Source organism: Arachis hypogaea, chromosome 18 (assembly GCF_003086295.3).
Source record: "Arachis hypogaea cultivar Tifrunner chromosome 18, arahy.Tifrunner.gnm2.J5K5, whole genome shotgun sequence".
In the NCBI taxonomy this organism is placed as follows: domain Eukaryota; kingdom Viridiplantae; phylum Streptophyta; class Magnoliopsida; order Fabales; family Fabaceae; genus Arachis; species Arachis hypogaea.
Genome location: NC_092053.1, coordinates 2,169,933 through 2,187,952, shown reverse-complemented (window position 1 = coordinate 2,187,952; position 18,020 = coordinate 2,169,933). Strand labels below are relative to the sequence as shown.

At 32.3% G+C, this 18,020-nt stretch overlaps 3 protein-coding genes across 3 annotated transcripts; 2 read left to right on the top strand and 1 right to left on the bottom strand.

Moving 5' to 3' along the window:
• Positions 1–1,632: 1,632 nt before the first annotated feature.
• On the top strand, positions 1,633–2,497 carry LOC112773064 (mitochondrial import inner membrane translocase subunit TIM23-1). The gene has a single exon (XM_025818103.3). It carries the CDS (start codon positions 1,783–1,785, stop codon positions 2,350–2,352), a length of 570 nt encoding a protein of 189 aa, XP_025673888.1. The 5' UTR covers positions 1,633–1,782; the 3' UTR covers positions 2,353–2,497.
• Positions 2,498–4,399: 1,902 nt separating this feature from the next.
• LOC112773063 (seed linoleate 9S-lipoxygenase-2) lies at positions 4,400–8,956 on the top strand. The gene is made up of 9 exons (XM_025818101.2): positions 4,400–5,524; positions 5,839–6,125; positions 6,221–6,461; positions 6,543–6,860; positions 6,950–7,035; positions 7,125–7,226; positions 7,311–7,615; positions 7,695–7,958; positions 8,034–8,956. The coding sequence occupies exons 1-9, from the start codon at positions 5,290–5,292 to the stop codon at positions 8,785–8,787; spliced, it is 2,592 nt and encodes an 863-aa protein (XP_025673886.1). The 5' UTR covers positions 4,400–5,289; the 3' UTR covers positions 8,788–8,956.
• A 3,112-nt stretch (positions 8,957–12,068) lies between these two features.
• LOC112773062 (linoleate 9S-lipoxygenase) lies at positions 12,069–16,096 on the bottom strand. Its single transcript, XM_025818100.3, has 9 exons — positions 15,823–16,096; positions 14,969–15,264; positions 14,652–14,889; positions 14,247–14,567; positions 14,061–14,146; positions 13,869–13,976; positions 13,462–13,766; positions 13,116–13,379; positions 12,069–13,000 (listed from the first exon to the last, which is right to left on the bottom strand). Exons 1-9 carry the CDS (start codon positions 16,037–16,039, stop codon positions 12,244–12,246), a joined length of 2,592 nt encoding a protein of 863 aa, XP_025673885.1. The 5' UTR covers positions 16,040–16,096; the 3' UTR covers positions 12,069–12,243.
• Positions 16,097–18,020: the final 1,924 nt, after the last annotated feature.

Below are 18,020 nucleotides of genomic sequence, written 5' to 3'. Positions count from 1 at the left end.
TTTATATATACAAACAACTGATTGTTTGAAAGATTTATCTAAGACTTTATTCATCATATGGGTTTTATTATCATATTTGTTACAGCGTTATATAACCTAGTTTACTCAATCAATTTTTTTAATAGTCAATTTTAAGATGTCAGATATATTTAAGAAGGACAGTAATATAGATGAATAATACTAAAAAATGATATAGATGAATAATTTGAGGAGAATGATAATATTACTTTTTTTTTTCATATTGTTGTATAAATTACTTATACACATATTAATATATCACATAATTATTCTAAACAAAATATTATATTAAATTATTTTTATAAGAAAAAGAAATGCCCCGGACCAAGCAAGTTTATACGAGTTTAAGACAAACTTTCAGAAGCCATGTATATGCAGTAGAAATGTGCTTTAAAGAATATCCCAACTATATATCTGTCTATCAAATAATTTTTCAAATGATATTTATTAAAAATCAATTTTCTGACCTAACAATTTTTTGTTTCATCATTCGCATCAAAATTTAAGATTTAATTAGAGTGAGACCAGTGTCATGTGCAGATTTATAAATTAATTATACTATTTTGCAAAATATTTTTTAATTTATTTATTTATAAAAAACATAGATTTTTTACCAATAGTGTTATATAACATGAATGTTTGACCATCTCAAAAAATATAGTCACGTCCATACATTTATTCAATTGGAATTTTATACATGACTGTATATAACAACTATTAATGGATGAATAAAGCGGTTCATGCTTTAAAGATGCTATATAAAATATAAATAAATTATTTTAAATAAAATATAATTTGCAAGACATACCAATAGTATGAAATAGTTGTTCAAATAATAATAAATAGATAAAATATGATCTCAACATATAAATATTCAATAACCAAAATTCCTTCGTAACCTAAATCAGTGTATCTTCGTATCTAATTATTTATTATATAATCCAAAAAAAAATTAGTTTGAAAGTGTGTATGATTTTTTAGATTGTAAAACATTATAATCAATTATTTTACTTAACAATCATTGATCAAGTAATAATTGGAATAGAGAAAACATATTGCTTTCACTATTTCAATAGATTTTCTTAAAAACAATGGATTATTTTATCTATTAAATCTTAGGATAAGCAATATTCTTCTTAGCATTATATATGTAAATTATAATATATATAAATATCTTTTATTAAATAATTTATTTTTAATTTATTTATTTTAATTTTAGTTATAAATTTATTTATTATTAAATTAATTATATTTTTATTTAATAATAAAAATATACTCATTTATTTTTTTATAATTATATAATATCTATTAATATTATTTTTTAATAAATATTTGTAGTATATAATAGTATAATAGATATAAACTAATTAATAAATTATTAAAATTTAAAAATAATAATTATTTTAATATAATAACAAAATAAAAATATTTATGATAGAATAAAATTAATAAAATATTTATTGTTTATATTTTAGATATTTTTGAATAGATAAATATTTTTAAAATAATAATAAAAATATGTATTTTAAATTTTAATTTTTAATTTTTGATTATTTTTAATAGTGAAAAAAATCCTTCAAGAACCACATGTCCGGTTTGAAATCGACTAAGGTCCAAAACCCAAACCGACTTAACTGAACCGAACACCGATTAGGCATCAAAAGGCAAAGCTTGAAAACAAAGCATCATTGCTCTTTCAAAATCCTCTTTTCACCTTTTCTCTCAGCTCCGAAACCCTAACCCTAGAGTCCGGAAGTCTCTGTTATGGCGTACCAGGCCCCTGATAATGAATCGGACACCGATTCCAAGAAAGAAATCCGCCTCTACAACCCATACAAGGACCTCGGGATTCCAAATCAAAACCTCTACCAGCTCCCATCCTCGCCGGAGTACCTCTTCATCGAGGAGGCTGAACGTAAGCGTCGATCCTGGGGTGAGAACCTCACCTTCTACACTGGCTGCGGTTACCTCGGTGGCGCCATCGGCGGCGGCGCTCGAGGCCTAGTAGACGGCGTCAAATCCTTCGAGGCCGGCGACACGCTCAAGCTCCGGATCAACCGTATTCTGAACTCTTCTGGCCACACTGGACGTACTTGGGGGAACCGTCTCGGCATCATAGGGTTGCTCTATTCCGGGATTGAGAGCGCGATGATGGAGACGAGAGACACCGACGACGTGTGGAACAGCGTGGTGGCGGGGCTCGGCACCGGAGCGCTGTATAGGATTTCGGGTGGCGTGAGATCTGCGGCCGTGGCCGGCGCAGTTGGAGTAGTGGTGGCCGGAACTGTCGTGACGGTTAAGCAGGCTTTCAAACGCTACGCACATCTTGCGTGAGCCTTTAAATTTTTTATCTTTATTTCATTTCGGGTTGCTTCTATCAATTTTGAGCGGTTAATTATTGAGATATATTCATATTTAAAAAAGAACATAGATGATTACAGCAAAACGTGAGCTGCAGCAGAGTTGCTGTTGATTGAAATTCTGAGTTTAATTTTTTTACAGCTTGATTAATAACTAAGGCTAACCATATAATTTGTCGAATCATCTCTAATGAATAATATGGACGGCTGTAGAGCTGGATTATATATATATATATATATATATATTAGCATAGAAAATTTGTATGTGTTGTGGGCTTGTGTTTGTGCAGAGTATGATTTAGTTTCTCTGATGTTACTCTTAATGCATAAACTTTGAATTGTATGTCTTGATGGGCAGCTAGGAAACAATGTTGATCCTTATTTTAGTATGTATTTAATTTAATAGGCAATAAAGTTTGCATTTAGGATAAATGGTTCTCGAGACGTTTTTTTTTTTTCTTGTAAGTGTTAACTAGTAGAATTTTCATGTTTTAGGAACCATTTGACAAAGAAAATAATGTCAGCACATTTAGTGTTTTGCAGGACTTCAATATCCTTTTAATGTGATATTGTGCCTGAGTTTGCTCATGATTTGAGTGGTGCTAACTATTTTTGTGCGGCACTTGGAGAGCTCGTGTGTATTACTTTGAGTTTGCTCATGATTTGAGTGGTTCTATCATAACAAGTTTTCAGCTCAAACCGAAGCAATAAAAGTATTAACCAATGTCTTTGTAGATGATTGTTGTAGGTTCTGATGGATGGCTATACCTCTTATATATTGCTTCCTAAGTGCCTAGTAGCAGCACTCGGGAATTTTTTGTTTGCATGTATATGTTCTATATCTTGTGTCGGCAGTTTGGTTTCTGTTCATCCTCTTGCTATTTCATGATATTTGGTTGTTTCTGTTCATCCTCTTGCTAGTTTATGATATTTGGTTCTTATTCTATCAATTTGAATTCCAAAAATTTGTCTATAAAGGAAAGCCCGTTTCCCATTTTCTCGGATTATCCTGAACCTTAGACCCAAGTTAGTTTGCTAGTTTTGTTTTAGCAGGTTCGTGCATAAACTTGGGGAAGTGTTTTCTTTTTTCTTTGATATTATGGTATATATGGTCATGTTTCCTTGTAGCTTAGAAAGTAATCACAACGTTGGTTGATCATTAACAAATATTATGCAGAGACACAAGAAGAAGAAGGTGAAAATTGTATTGTGTATATTTTTCGTTGCTATTCTTAAATTCTTGTCATATATATATATATATATATATATAAAGGAATTTTACCTACAGCTCGTCGTATCTATCAAATCTTCCAAAATGCAAGAATTCTTAATAGAATGATATTTACACTATGAGTCACTAATTCTAGAAGAATGTAAAATAACGTGATAGAAATGAATCAAAGAAAAAGAATGCAGCTTATTTCGTGTGGGTTTGTTTGTCGATTGATTTTTTTTTGGGCCAACGGAGATGGTTGGTTCAATAATTTTAAAGAGTTCAATCTTAAAGTGATCCTTGAATTTAAAATTGAGTTTCAAATTCGTCCCTCAACTTAAAATTGTCTCAAAATTGTCTCTGAATTTAACAACATTTGTCTTTGAGATGTTTTCCGACAAAATTGTTTCAAAATTGTCTCCGAATTTAATGAGATATTTTCATGCGACGGATTGATGACGTGGTTGGACGAAAATTTTTGTATTCTCTTTAGCGTTCTTATCACTGTCATCACCGCCACTACTACTACCATCACCTCTTGTAATTGCTATGAAATATAGCCATCAGTTGTCCATCGGGGTTTCTTTTTATATATGTCATTATTCCCTTCATCAAAAAATGTCATTATTCCCTTCATCAAAAAATACTTTAGGAATAACCGTTGTTAAGTTTAAGGATAATTTTAGGATAGTTTTAAGTTGAGCGATGAATTTGTTAAGTTTAAGGATAATTTTAGGATAGTTTTAAGTTGAGCGATGAATTTGAGGCTGATTGTAAGTTTAGAAACAATTTTGCGATTTAACTCAACGGAAAATGAAACTTGAAGCTTAACTGAGATTTGATTTGGCTACTTAAATACTTATACGACGTGGTTCTAGCATGCCATCAGAATATTTAGTAGGCACATTGTATCGGCGTTAAACTGGTGCCCTATATTTGTTATGCGAGATCCTCAGCATAGCTTGTCTAGAACTATTGCACATTGCAGTATTTCCCACGAACAGATACTAAATTAAAAACAAAAAAACTTGAGGACACAGGAAACGCTCTGTTTAATGGTTATGGCAGAGAATTCAGTGTGTTAAAAACCTTATTTCCCCATCTTAGTAAGGAAAATTCAAATTTACTTATATATACCGGTCAACAACTTTTGACCCCTGCCTTTTACTTTTTCTTTTGCCTTGGTACCATTGTAAAGGAATATGAGGAAATATTATGGAGGTTAGTTTTACTTTTTACAAGAGCAAATTTTTCTGGATTCTCATTACAGCGTTTGAATGATTTCAACCATTTGCGGCTCCAGTTACACGTGCATCATGTAAAATGCAAAACGTAGCAAAGATCATTGTGAAGAGTACACGAAGATCAGCATATTGTCTGTATTCACACAAAATCAAGATCATGAAACACGGGACAAAATTAACATCCAATATATATAGTATTAAATGTGAATCTCTGCGTAAAACAATTTTGCACTATGGGTTGGAAAACAATTTCCAATGAGAAATAGAATTGTTTATTATTGCATGCGTTGGGCATGGCAAGTGCCTCTTATCTTATCCTCTTATGCATCAAGTGTGTTTGACACCTAGCACTTGCATGCATGATCATTTCCCGCCATAAATACCAGTGCCTAGTATCTTGCTTTCCTCATCCTCCTCCTTCTTCTGAAATCTTCATACAGTTCAAACTTCAAAGATGTTTTCAGGGGTAGCCGGAATACTCAACCGAGGCCACAAGATCAAAGGGACTGTGGTCTTGATGCGCAAGAATGTCCTGGACGTTGACACCTTTACTGATGTTGCTGCCACCGCCAACATCGGAGGCCTCATTGGCACCGGCATCAACGTCATTGGCTCCACCGTTGACGCCCTCACCGCCTTTTTAGGCCGCAGTGTCTCCCTCCAGCTCATCAGTTCTACTCAATCCGATGGTAATAATCAATAACGAGAAACTCTTGAGACCTAGTAATTTTTTAAAAAGTATGAGCGTAAATTGTATTGTTTTATGTATATAAATTTTGGTAAATATAAGAGTAAATTATATGCAAAATTTTTGTAAATATGAAAATATGAGTACAAATTATGTGAAGTTGACGGACTGAGAGCCGGAGTAAAATCATCTAACCGCTTTCAGCTATCAACTTCACGTGAAGTCGACTGCACCTGAGTTTCCACCACAAATTATTACTGATAAAAAATAATAATATTTGCTGATCATATAAAAGTGTTCGTCATTCTGATACAGAGAATGGCAACGGAAAAGTTGTAAAGGATACATTTCTGGAAGGTATTATTGCGTCGTTACCAACGTTAGGAGCTGGAGAATCTGCATTCAGCATTCATTTTGAATGGGACGATAGCATGGGAATCCCTGGTGCATTTTACATCAAGAACTATATGCAAGTTGAGTTTTTCCTCAAGACCTTAACTCTTGAAGATGTTCCAAACCAAGGAACCATCCATTTTGTTTGCAACTCTTGGGTTTACAACTCTAAACTCTACAAATCCCCCCGCATTTTCTTCTCCAACAAGGTACCTATGTATTTAATTATCAATTATCAAATTAATTAGATAATGATTATAGATGCAAGTTCTTGAACTAATGTTGATAAATGTATGGGGTGCAGCCATATCTTCCAAGTGAAACACCTGCTCCACTTGTTAAGTACAGAGAAGAAGACCTGAAAATTTTAAGAGGTGATGGAAAAGGGGAGCGTCAGGAGCATGAAAGAATTTATGATTATGATGTCTACAATGATTTGGGGAATCCGGATCGGAACGAAAACCATGCTCGCCCCATCCTTGGAGGTTCTACCACTTTCCCTTACCCTCGCAGGGGAAGAACTGGTAGATATCCTGCAAGAAATGGTTGGTATTATTCTTATTCTTGTTATGCATTTTGCTTTTGATTCAAATTTTAATGCCCTGCAATTTGTTAATACTTAACAGATCCTAACAGTGAGAAACCAGGGGATGTTTATGTTCCCAGAGATGAAAACTTTGGGCACCTGAAATCTTCGGACTTCCTTGCAAATTCAATAAAATTTTTGACTCGGTATGTGCTGCCAGCTTTTGAATCTGTGTTCGATTTGAATTTGACCCCAAATGAGTTTGATAGCTTCCAAGATGTTCGTGATCTCTATGAAGGCGGAATTAGGCTACCTACGGAAGTAATTAGCACAATTAGCCCCTTACCTGTCATCAAAGAACTCTTCCGTACCGATGGCGAACAAGTCCTCAAGTTTCCACCACCTCACATCATTCAAGGTCATAAATCAATGTATCTGTGAGAAAATCTCAAGCTTTTGTTGAAGTAATACTTGTTTTTTCTTATCTTCTTGTTGTTGAATGAGCAGTGAATAAATCTGCATGGATGACTGATGAAGAATTCGCAAGAGAAATGATTGCTGGTGTAAATCCTTGCATGATTCGTAGTCTTCAAGTAAGTTATTGAGTTGATGGTAATTGTAAGGAAGGATCACAATCTTTTCTTTATCTTCACTCACATAGTATCCTCTTATATAATGGTAGGAGTTTCCTCCGAAAAGCAATTTGGATCCCACAATCTATGGTGATCAAAACAGTAAGATACCTGCAGAAGTTCTTGATCTTGAAGGGTGCTCACTAGAAGAGGTGAATATATAGTTGTAGTTACAATATATTTGTTCTATTAATTTGAATCAAAGTGATTAAAATCAATTTCAACTTATGCAACAGGCAATTAATGGTCGGAGACTATTTATATTAGATTACCATGATGTGTTCATGCCATATGTGAGGCGAATAAATGAGACCCATGCAAAAGCATATGCCACTAGGACTATCCTTTTTCTGAAAGAGGATGGAACATTGAAGCCAGTGGCCATTGAATTAAGTTTGCCACATCCTGATGGAGATAAATCAGGTGCTATCAGTGAAGTTATCTTACCTGCAAAGGAAGGTGTTGAAAGCACAATTTGGCTACTAGCCAAAGCTTATGTCATAGTAAATGACTCATGCTACCATCAACTGATGAGCCATTGGTATAAACTAAAATTTTTTCATATTTCAATCACCACAATATAAATTTCCTAATTTTTCTTTTTTTGTGTGTGTTTATAGGTTGAATACTCATGCAGTTATTGAGCCATTTGTGATAGCAACAAATAGACAGCTAAGTGTGATTCACCCAATTTATAAACTTTTATCTCCACACTACCGTGACACTATGAACATCAATGCACTTGCTAGGCAGAATCTGATTAATTCTGATGGCATAATAGAAAGAACCTTCTTGCCCTCCAAGTTTTCTGTGGAGATGTCTTCAGCTGTTTATAAGAACTGGGTTTTCACTGATCAAGCACTACCTGCTGATCTCATCAAGAGGTAACATAAAACTCTTCATTCTATTATAAGCATGAACTTATCTAAGTAACATGTTTTATGTTTTGGATGATTTAGAGGAATGGCAGTGGAGGATTCATCTTCTCCTTATGGAATTCGTCTTGTAATAGAAGACTACCCTTATGCTGTTGATGGACTAGAGATATGGTTTGCCATTAAGGAATGGGTTCAAGATTATGTCTCATTGTACTATCCAACAGACAATGATCTCAAAAAAGACCCTGAACTCCAAAATTGGTGGAAAGAAGCTGTTGAGGTAGGTCATGGTGATTTGAAAGATAAGCCATGGTGGCCAAAGATGCAGACAGTTGAAGAGTTAGTTGAATCATGCACAACCATAATATGGACGGCGTCGGCGCTCCATGCAGCTGTTAATTTTGGACAGTATCCATATGGAGGGCTTATCCTGAACCGTCCAACACTTAGCAGAAGATTGCTTCCTGAACAAGGCACTGCAGAGTATGAAGAGATGGTGAAGAGTCACCAAAAGGCTTATCTGAGAACAATTACACCGAAATTAGAGACTCTTATTGACCTTACAACCATAGAAATCTTATCAAAGCATGCTTCTGATGAGGTGTATCTTGGAGAGAGGGATAATCCACATTGGACATTTGATTCAAGAGCATTAGAAGCATTTCAGAGATTTGGGAACAAACTGAGTGAGATTGAGGAGAAGCTAACAGAGAAGAACAAAGATGGGAGACTGAGTAATAGAATTGGGCCAGTTGAATTGCCATACACTCTGCTTCATCCTACTAGCAATGAAGGGTTGACTTTTAGAGGAGTTCCAAACAGCATCTCTATCTAAAATCTAAATGCAGGGAATAATATAATGAATTAATAATGTGTGGTTTCTTAGCTTTTTCAAGTCTTATATATCATGTGTATTTGTAATGTGCTACATTATATTTGAATAATCTGTTCTGGTTTTCACTTTTCAAATAATAATAAGAGATGACAGTTGTGTGTGTGGAAAATTCTGTCTTGTTTATGAGTTAGGACTTTCATCTGAGAAACTCCTACTATATGAATATGAAATCTAAATGTGATGATATATATTCTTTAGTGCTAAGTTGCTAATATCCCTTATGGAACTTGTGAAACAACAATGAACATAATTGATTATATTAAAACTGTAGATAATACAGGATAGATAGATAAGCCACAGAACTGATATATCAATTAAAACTTAAGCAATTCAAATTACATAAAACATTTTAATCACTTCAAAAGCATTATTATTATCTAGCTATTTCTTAGTACATACACAGATAGCAGGTATATATAGTACTAATGTAACCAATGATTGAGGCTCCCAAGTCCCAAACAATGATCAGAAAATATTAATGTGCTCATGATTGATGAATATTGAATAGTATGTAGATATAGATAGTAAATGAATAGCTCCAAATTCAAAATGCATGACGTGCACCGCATCCATCAGCCACATATATATAAACTCGTGTCATGCATATAAATAACATGCATGTTGTACTAAGCTATATATTGGTGGCTGCATATAGAAATGGTAGCGTATGGTATAAGTATACTGCTCTTCAAGATTGTATTATCGTGCAATTATTATGGCAATTCATCAGCTTAAGGATACGTGTAAGGTTTTACGTATATGCATATCTGCATGTTTCTATTGGCATTATTTTTTTTATTAATTTACATTTTTTAGACAAATAATTTTATGATATAATATAATATTAAAATTTTATAATTAAAATATTTAATATTTAATTTTTTTAATTATAATAAAAATTAATATAAAATGAATATAAAAAACTTATATAAAATTTATACATGTAATAGAAGCATATTAAAATCATAATACTTACGTGTTTCTTTCGTAACATATAGTATGATAAGAAGAATTTAGGGCAATTTATCCAAATAAATAAAGTAGATGAAATCTTTACTCAAATACACAAAACAGAAACATGTTACGTGCATGTGCAATTTTCCATTTCTATGTAATCCGTGGAAAGCAACCACGGTTTCTAATTTTTACATAAACCGTGGCTGCCTAGGACGGATTATGATTGTTTTGTGTTGTGTGTAAACCGTGGCAAATAGCCACGGATTACGAAGGGAAGAAGAAAGTCATAAACTGTGGCAGGCTTCCACGATTTATGAAGATGGCTAGATAGTGATAAAACTTTGTGGGAGGGAGAGGGAGAGGGACTGATATACTGATCAGTAGTCAGTACTATTCATTAGAAGAGTTTCAGAATTTGAGTGGAAAAAGAGAAAAAAAAAAAGACAAAATCTCAATCATATGATGAGTGAGTGGGTTCCTATTAAATTTTGTTTGCTTAATATAATGTGAAAGAACATAATTCTGATTGAAGTTTATTTGCATTAGCAGTTAGCACCATTAGCATGCTATATGCATGAGTTGAACTACACTTTCTTTACATACATAGAATAGAAGCCTTGAGGAATGGAATTTTTTTTTATGAAGTTTAAATACCAATGGCGTATTTATTGTCAATGAGGGCATGATTTGATTTTGAATTGGGATGAGTATTCTGCTTAATATAAACTCGTGTATAAAATAAAAATAGTAACTAAATAATGAATCTTTAAAGGATTATTGATTTAAAACTTTATTACTTGAATATGAAATATATTGTATATCAACTTCATATTTACAGAAGTTTAAATTCATATATTTTCTTCTCTAGTGATTTTTCAGAAGCATTTTAATTCAGTAAAATTAAAAATTTTAATTTTAAAATCCAAAAACTAAATCTTAAAGGTTTTAATTATTAACCCACACATCTAAAACCCTACAAGAGATCATATTTTGATTTAATATGTTAGATATATTTTTATTGAATAAGATCTAAAAAATTTAGCTTAATTATTCATTTTAATCATTTTAAAACCATTAATAAAAAAATAAGAAATATTAGATACGTTTTTAACTTTTTATCGAATAAGATATAAAAAAAATTAATCTTTTTTTTTCTCTTTTTCCACTCAAATTCTGAAACTCTTCTAATGGATAGTACTGACTACTGATCAGTATATCAGTCCCTCTCCCTCTCCCTCCCACAACGTTTTATCACCATCTAGTCATCTTCATAAACCGGGAGAGCCTGCCACGGTTTATTCTTTCTTTCGTAATCCGTGGCTACTTACCACGGTTTACACACAACACAAAACAATCATAATCCGTCCTAGGCAGCCACGGTTTATGTAAAAATTAGAAACCGTGGTTACTTCCCACGGATTACATAGAAATAAAAAATTACACATGCACATAACATGTTTCTGTTTTGTGTATTTGAGTAAAGATTTCATCTACTTTATTTATTTGGGTAAATTGCCCAAGAATTTAAGAATTTATATATCTGGCTCTTGAGGAGCTACGTTGAACAGAGTGCACATACTTAATTTCCAATCAACTGGCTGGTCTATATATAATTTAGATTCTTTAAATTAAATTGAGAAGATTAATAAAATAATAAAATAAAAAATTAATTATCATTAAATTTATAATTTTTATCATATATATGTGCATTTTATTATTTTAATTTAAGAATAATTTATTATTTATTTTATCATTTTATTAATTTTTTCACTTAACTGAAAATTTGGTTCAAATAAAATAGTAATCGTCCTCTGCTGAACTTTGCACTTAATTTGACCCAAACTTATTGAAAGCGTAGAAAATGTTTTCTTCATATCCAATATAGAATCCAATTTTAATTTGTAGAGACACCTACTCTACCGCTAAATTTTAATATGATCATAGTTTAATAACTCAAACTCTTTGTAATACCTACAAAATTAAAACTCATTTTTTAATGATAAAATACTCATATCACACTGCCCCAAAAAGATTTTCTTATAGGGTTTTGTGTTTTATTATTAATAAAGCTTCAAATAGTAATATTAATCCCTTTAATTAGTTGCAAATAATGCAAACACATACAACTTTTAATAGAATACTTATGTATGTTGATTAATAACTCTAGATATGGACTCATCAGAGATCATCTTCATCAAATGCAATCAAATTTTGCAAAAAAAGATTACTGCTGTAGCTTAAGTATTAATAGTGCAACCATTGCATTGATCAAACACAAACAACTTCTATTATTGTGTTTCCATTATGCAAACACATACAACTTTCTTATTAATTAGCATCAAATTAAAACTACTAAATACAAATGACAACACAAACATAGGTGGATGAAGCTAATAAGGAATCAGATTCCTTTTATTTAAAGACATCATCATAGACTCATTAGATAGAGATACTATTTGGAATTCCTCTGAAAGTCAACCCTTCCTCACTAGAAGGATAAAGCAAAGTGTAAGGCATCTTAGCTGGTCCAGAACGATTTTTCAATGATCCATCATTGTTCTTCTGCATCAATCTTTGTTCAGTCTCTGCAAGTTTCTTTCCAAATCTCTTAAAGGCATCTAATGCCTCAGTATCACAAGTCCAAAACTCACCATCATCCCTTTGTCCAAGGTAGGACTCATCAGAAGCATGCCTTGACAAAATTTCAATAACTGTAAGATCAATTAGTGTCTCTTTCTTCCCTGTGATTGTTTTCAAGAACTCCTTCTCATGATTCTTAGCCAATTCATCATACTCAGGAGACCCTTTCTCAGGCATGAATCTTCTGCTAAGTGTTGGACGGTTAAGAATGTAACCTCCATAAGGGTATTGGCCAAAATTAATAGCTGCATGAAGTGCTGAAGCAATCCATATGAGAGTGGTTGAAGCTTCAATCAACTCGTTTCGAGTTTCCATCTTTGGCCACCATGTCTCATTCTTCTTGTCACCATGACCTACCTCTACAAGCTCTTTCCACCATTCTTGGAGTTCAGTGTCTTGTTTTAGTGCATCATCTGAGTTGTAGTAAAAGAACACATACTCTTTAACCCATGATTTAATAGCATCCCATATTTCTAATCCATCAGAAGCATAAGGGTAATCCTCAATCACAAGGTGCACACCATGGGGAGAAGATGAATCCTTAACTGCCACTCCTCTGAGTCAAAAACAACAAACTAACAACCATTAGTATAAGATACTACCTGTCATATCAGTATTTAGCATAACAAATTAAGGGTAGAGACTAAAATATATAGACCATCATTAATTACCTCTTGATGAGATCATTAGGTAATGCTTGATCTAGAAAAACCCAATCCTTATAGAGTACAGCAGACATTTCCAAAGCATATCTACCCCACAAGAATGTTTGTTCTATAATACCATCTGCATTAATCAAGGCTTTCCGAGCAAGTGAATTTATATTCATGGTGTCACGGTAGTGTGGGGAAAGTAGTTTATTAATGGGGTGAACCACATTCAAATGCCTATTTGTTGCTATCACGAATGGTTCAACAACTGCATGAGTGTTTAACCTGCATATATGTCATTCATAAATTATTATGAATGTTAATAATTCATTTGAATATACATTAACTAATTAAGTTTATTGCATACCAATGACTAACAAGTTGGTGATAGCATGAGTCATTTACAACAACATATGCCTTGGCCAGTACCCAAATATAACCTTCAACTCCTTCATGTGCTGGTAGATAGACATCACTCACAGGACCATGCTCTTCTCCTTGAGGATGTGGCTTGCTTAGCTCAATGGCCAGTGGCTTTAAAGTTCCATCATCTTTCAAGAAGAAAATAGTCCTTGTAGCATAGGCCTTTGTCTTGCTTGAATTTATTCTTCTCAAATATGGAATCAAATAGTCATGGTGATCTAGAATGAACAATTTCTTTTTCTCAATAGCCTGAGTTTCACCCAAATTTAATTCATTAATTAATTGTTAATTGTTCATCACTACCACATATTAAAAAAAAAACAAATAGATTTCTATGATATATATTATTACCTGTTCTACAGTAAGCCCTTCTAAGTTAGGCTCTAAATGTTCTTTTTTCATTGTACTAGTATGATCACCATAGACTTTACTATCTAGCTTGCTACCTGGTGGAAACTCCTGCATACATGAAAATTAACCAAATCCAAGCTATAATTGAATGCAATTCCCTAAAAACTTATTACCACAAATTAATCGAATTACCTCAAGACTCTTAATGACATTAGGATTTACACCAGCTAGTGTTTCTCTAGAAAATTCTTCATCAGTCATCCATGCAGATTTATTCACTGTATCACATAATTTCAGTTTAAAATTATATTCACATTATTCGCCACATTAATATTGTTCAATGTATAAGATAATTGTAGCATAAATATAAATATATACCTTGCATGACTTTGGGTGGTGGATATTTAAGGAATTGTTCACCATCTGTTCGTAGAATTTCCTTGAGTACTGGCAAAGGGGAAAACTTGCTGAGAAAGTTTGTAGGTAGTGTAATTCCACCAGTATAGAGTTTATCCACTTCAGCAAAATCATCAAACTCAAGAGTTAAGATATTTGAATCAAATGCATCTGTGAGAACAGGCATCACATCTTGTGCTACAGATTTTAGTCCATAAGTTAGAAAATCTGATGACTTCAAGTGACCAAATGCTTCGTCCCTTGGTAGGTAAACAAAATCGCTCCGTTTCTCGCTCTTAGGATCTGTTTAATTAAGTTGAAAGCAAAATTAATTAGCACTAATAACACAAATTAAACATGTTACATGTGAATAAATCAATAATTGACCTTTGTTAGTGGTTGGTCTTCCTGTTCTTCCTCTACGAGGGTAAGGTAAAGTAGATCCTCCAAGAACAGGGCGAGCATATTTTTCATTGCTATCTGGATTCCCCAAATCATTGTAAACATCATAATCATAGATCCTATCATATTCTTTGCGCTCTCCTTTTCCATCTCCTCTTAAATTCTTCAATTCATCTTCCCTGTACTTTACAAGTGGTGCTGGCGTGTCACTTGGAAGATATGTCTGCATGGATGCATATTATGTTTCATTAATTACTTTAATTATTTGTTAATTAATAACTAGTTTAATTTAGTTTAATTACCTTGTTGGAAAAGAAAATGCGATCGGTTTTGTAGTTTTTAGCATTATAAATCCAGGAGTTGCAAACAAAGTGGATTTTGAGATTTGCATGGTTTGGAATGTCTTCAAGAGTCAAAGTAAGGAGGAAGAACTCAGTTTGCATGAAATTCTTGATGTAAAATGCTCCTGGAATTCCCATCTCACCATCATCCCATTCGAAATGAATAGTGAATGCAGATTGCCCTGCTCCCAATGTTGGCAACGAAGATATTATGCCTTCCAAAAACGTGCTCTTTCCAACTTTGCCCTTCCCATTCCCTACAATAATAAAACAAAAATAATCAGAATAACCATCCTCATCAAACTATTTTTTTTTTCTAAAATTCCAGCTGACAAAAAAAAGGTTATATTTCTTATATTTTTCTTCACACAATAATTTATGATTATATTTTTAATATATTTTTTTATATAATAGTATTTTTTAAATTTGTATAAAATTTGGTAAAAGTTCCGGACATAAAATTAATAAATAAAAGCCGTTGAATGAATCGATAGATTTACCTAAATTATTATTTAATAATAAAATTAAGGTTTGTACCTACCTGAGTTTTCAATACAAAATTTATATAAACTTTAACTTTTCTTTTGATCTGTTTTAAATAAAGAAGTATGATCTCTGAAGTCTGAACCTTTTGAGTAAAATAACATACTTTTATAAAAAGCTTAAGCTGAATCTAAAAGAAATCGACTATGTTAAATGTATATAGAATCAACTATCAGTATATAAATATATATTAATTTATATACCGTTAATTTTAGAGATAATTTTAGTATACGAATAATATTTAAAAAAAAAATAAAAGGGAGCAACATAACCATCTGGTTTGGTGGCACTAATGAGGTGGAGGGAGACAGAGCGGCCCAAGAAGGCCGTGAGATTATCGATGGTTGAGCCGACGAAGCCGAGGCCTTGGCCGATGAGTCCCTGAGCGCTGGTAAGGGAGTTGATGTCAAGGACGTTCTTGCGCATCAGCACCACCGTGCCCTTAATCTTGTGTCCCCTGTTCACCAGACTTGTCACTCCCGAAAACATCTTCGCAATTTGGCTAAGTAAACATTAACTAATTAATTAAGTAGCTTGTATTGCAAATAAGCAAGGAAATGTGGTACGGTATTTATAAGCTGCGTGTTTACGTTTTGAACGTAATACTCCATTATTATTATGTGCAAGGTGTCATGCAGCCACTGCAACTAACATGCAGAAATTTTTAATTATTTGCACACATGGTGAGACAATGTAGTGTGATGATTACACGTCTTAAGCATTCAACACTCGTCAACCAACCTCACAAACCACTACTGCATGCCAATGCCCACGTACCTATCTCACCGCATCCAATGCATGCAGTTGTATCGGAACTAGTACTTATGCTCTTCCAATTTATCACACAAAAATGAATGCCAGCCATATTGTGATGATGCAATGCACAGAAACTTTGGTTAATAATAAAAATGCCTTCATTATTTTTATTTTTTTTTTTCAACATGCTGATTTCGATATTTAAATCCATACGCATAGTATTGACTCACAGTATAATGTTAGGGTTAGAAGTTGGAACCATATTAATAATGATATGAATAATATAGAACAAATTTTCTAAAATTAATAAATTGACAAAAATTTAAAATAAAAAATAATTAATATTAAATTTACAACTTCTATATTTATAACTTCTATTATATGAGTGTTAGAAAATTATTTTAATTTTTTAATTTGTTTGTGGACAATACATATATTAATTGTAATTACAAATTATGTTATTTTAAATTAAATGACTTATATAATAGTGATCTCATTTATTGTTATAAATGCTAAATTGAATAAGTCATTATTACTTTTGATTTGAAATTAAATGAGAATAAAACCGGATATTATCTTTTGTTCTTTAGATAATTATCTTTTTGGATTTTAGATATATTATCTTTTGAACTTTAGATACTAATTTATTTGGATTTTAGGGTTTAATGGGTGTCATGCTCAAATATAAATAAGTTTTCAGGGTTTCGGTCCCCAATATACCAAAGCCGCCTTTGTTGCTCTTTCCCCATCAAAAGAGTTGCAGTTGTTGGGAATATAGAAGGTTTTGGTTGAGAAAGATCGAAAGAACACAAGATCCAAATCCTTCCATTTCTGCCTCTTATGAATAAAGGTATGCTTCCGCATTATGATATATTTTTTATGATATATTTTTTATGACTTAATATGAATTATCTAGGTTAATAAAATTATTTATTCCAACAATGATATAATAGAAGTTAGAGGATTAATAAAATTTATTATTTTTTATTAATAATTAGTTAATAATAGTAAAAATATGAATTGCCAATGAGTAATAGCTCAAATAGCATAGACTTTCCATACTCAATTAAGAGGTTGTGGGTTCTGAGTCTCCTATCTTTTCAAATTTTAAATGGCATAGTCTCCCTATACTTAATTAAGAGGTTGCGGATTCCAGTCTCCATATCTTCGATAAAAAAAAATATAGTAAAAATATGAGTTAAAAATATGTTTAGAATATTATACTAGAATTAGATTAACTAAAAATACTGATTAAAAACAACAAATACTCTTAAACATTTGGTACAGATCCAAATGATATATATCACACATTTTTAACAAATTGAATATTGGGCCAATATATTTGGGCCGGGTCATAGAAGTGTAATTGGGGCGGGAAAATAACAAAAAAGAAAAAAGGGAATTTCAAAAAACGAAGGTGCTGATAGACAGTTACAGTTTGGTTAGTTATTGTTGAGTATAGCGCCCGTCTCTTGAGATTCAATCTCTCACTCCCTGAGACTCATTGTGTGTATATAACTATATATAGCACTCCCTGAGACTCATTGTGTGTATATATAGCACTCAAACACACACACATTTCTTTCTCTCATCGTTTTCTCTCTCTCAGTATAGTTACTAGCAGCGAGTTTAAGAAATTAATTTTATATTTTTATTTTAAAATTATTAATTTAATAATAATTAAAAATAAATTATAAAAAATAAAATATTTTAA

Excerpts from the sequence above, each read along its gene's own strand:
- LOC112773063 (XM_025818101.2), top strand. The coding sequence starts at position 5,290 with ATGTTTTCAGGGGTAGCCGGAATACTCAACCGAGGCCACAAGATCAAA. Across the intron at positions 5,525-5,838 it reads CAGTTCTACTCAATCCGATG|AGAATGGCAACGGAAAAGTT; the intron begins GTAATAATCAAT and ends ATTCTGATACAG. Across the intron at positions 6,861-6,949 it reads ACCACCTCACATCATTCAAG|TGAATAAATCTGCATGGATG; the intron begins GTCATAAATCAA and ends TTGAATGAGCAG.
- LOC112773062 (XM_025818100.3), bottom strand. The coding sequence starts at position 16,039 with ATGTTTTCGGGAGTGACAAGTCTGGTGAACAGGGGACACAAGATTAAG. Across the intron at positions 14,147-14,246 it reads ACCACCCAAAGTCATGCAAG|TGAATAAATCTGCATGGATG; the intron begins GTATATATTTAT and ends TATGTGATACAG. Across the intron at positions 13,001-13,115 it reads CCTAATGATCTCATCAAGAG|AGGAGTGGCAGTTAAGGATT; the intron begins GTAATTAATGAT and ends TTTTTGACTCAG.
- LOC112773064 (XM_025818103.3), top strand. The coding sequence starts at position 1,783 with ATGGCGTACCAGGCCCCTGATAATGAATCGGACACCGATTCCAAGAAA.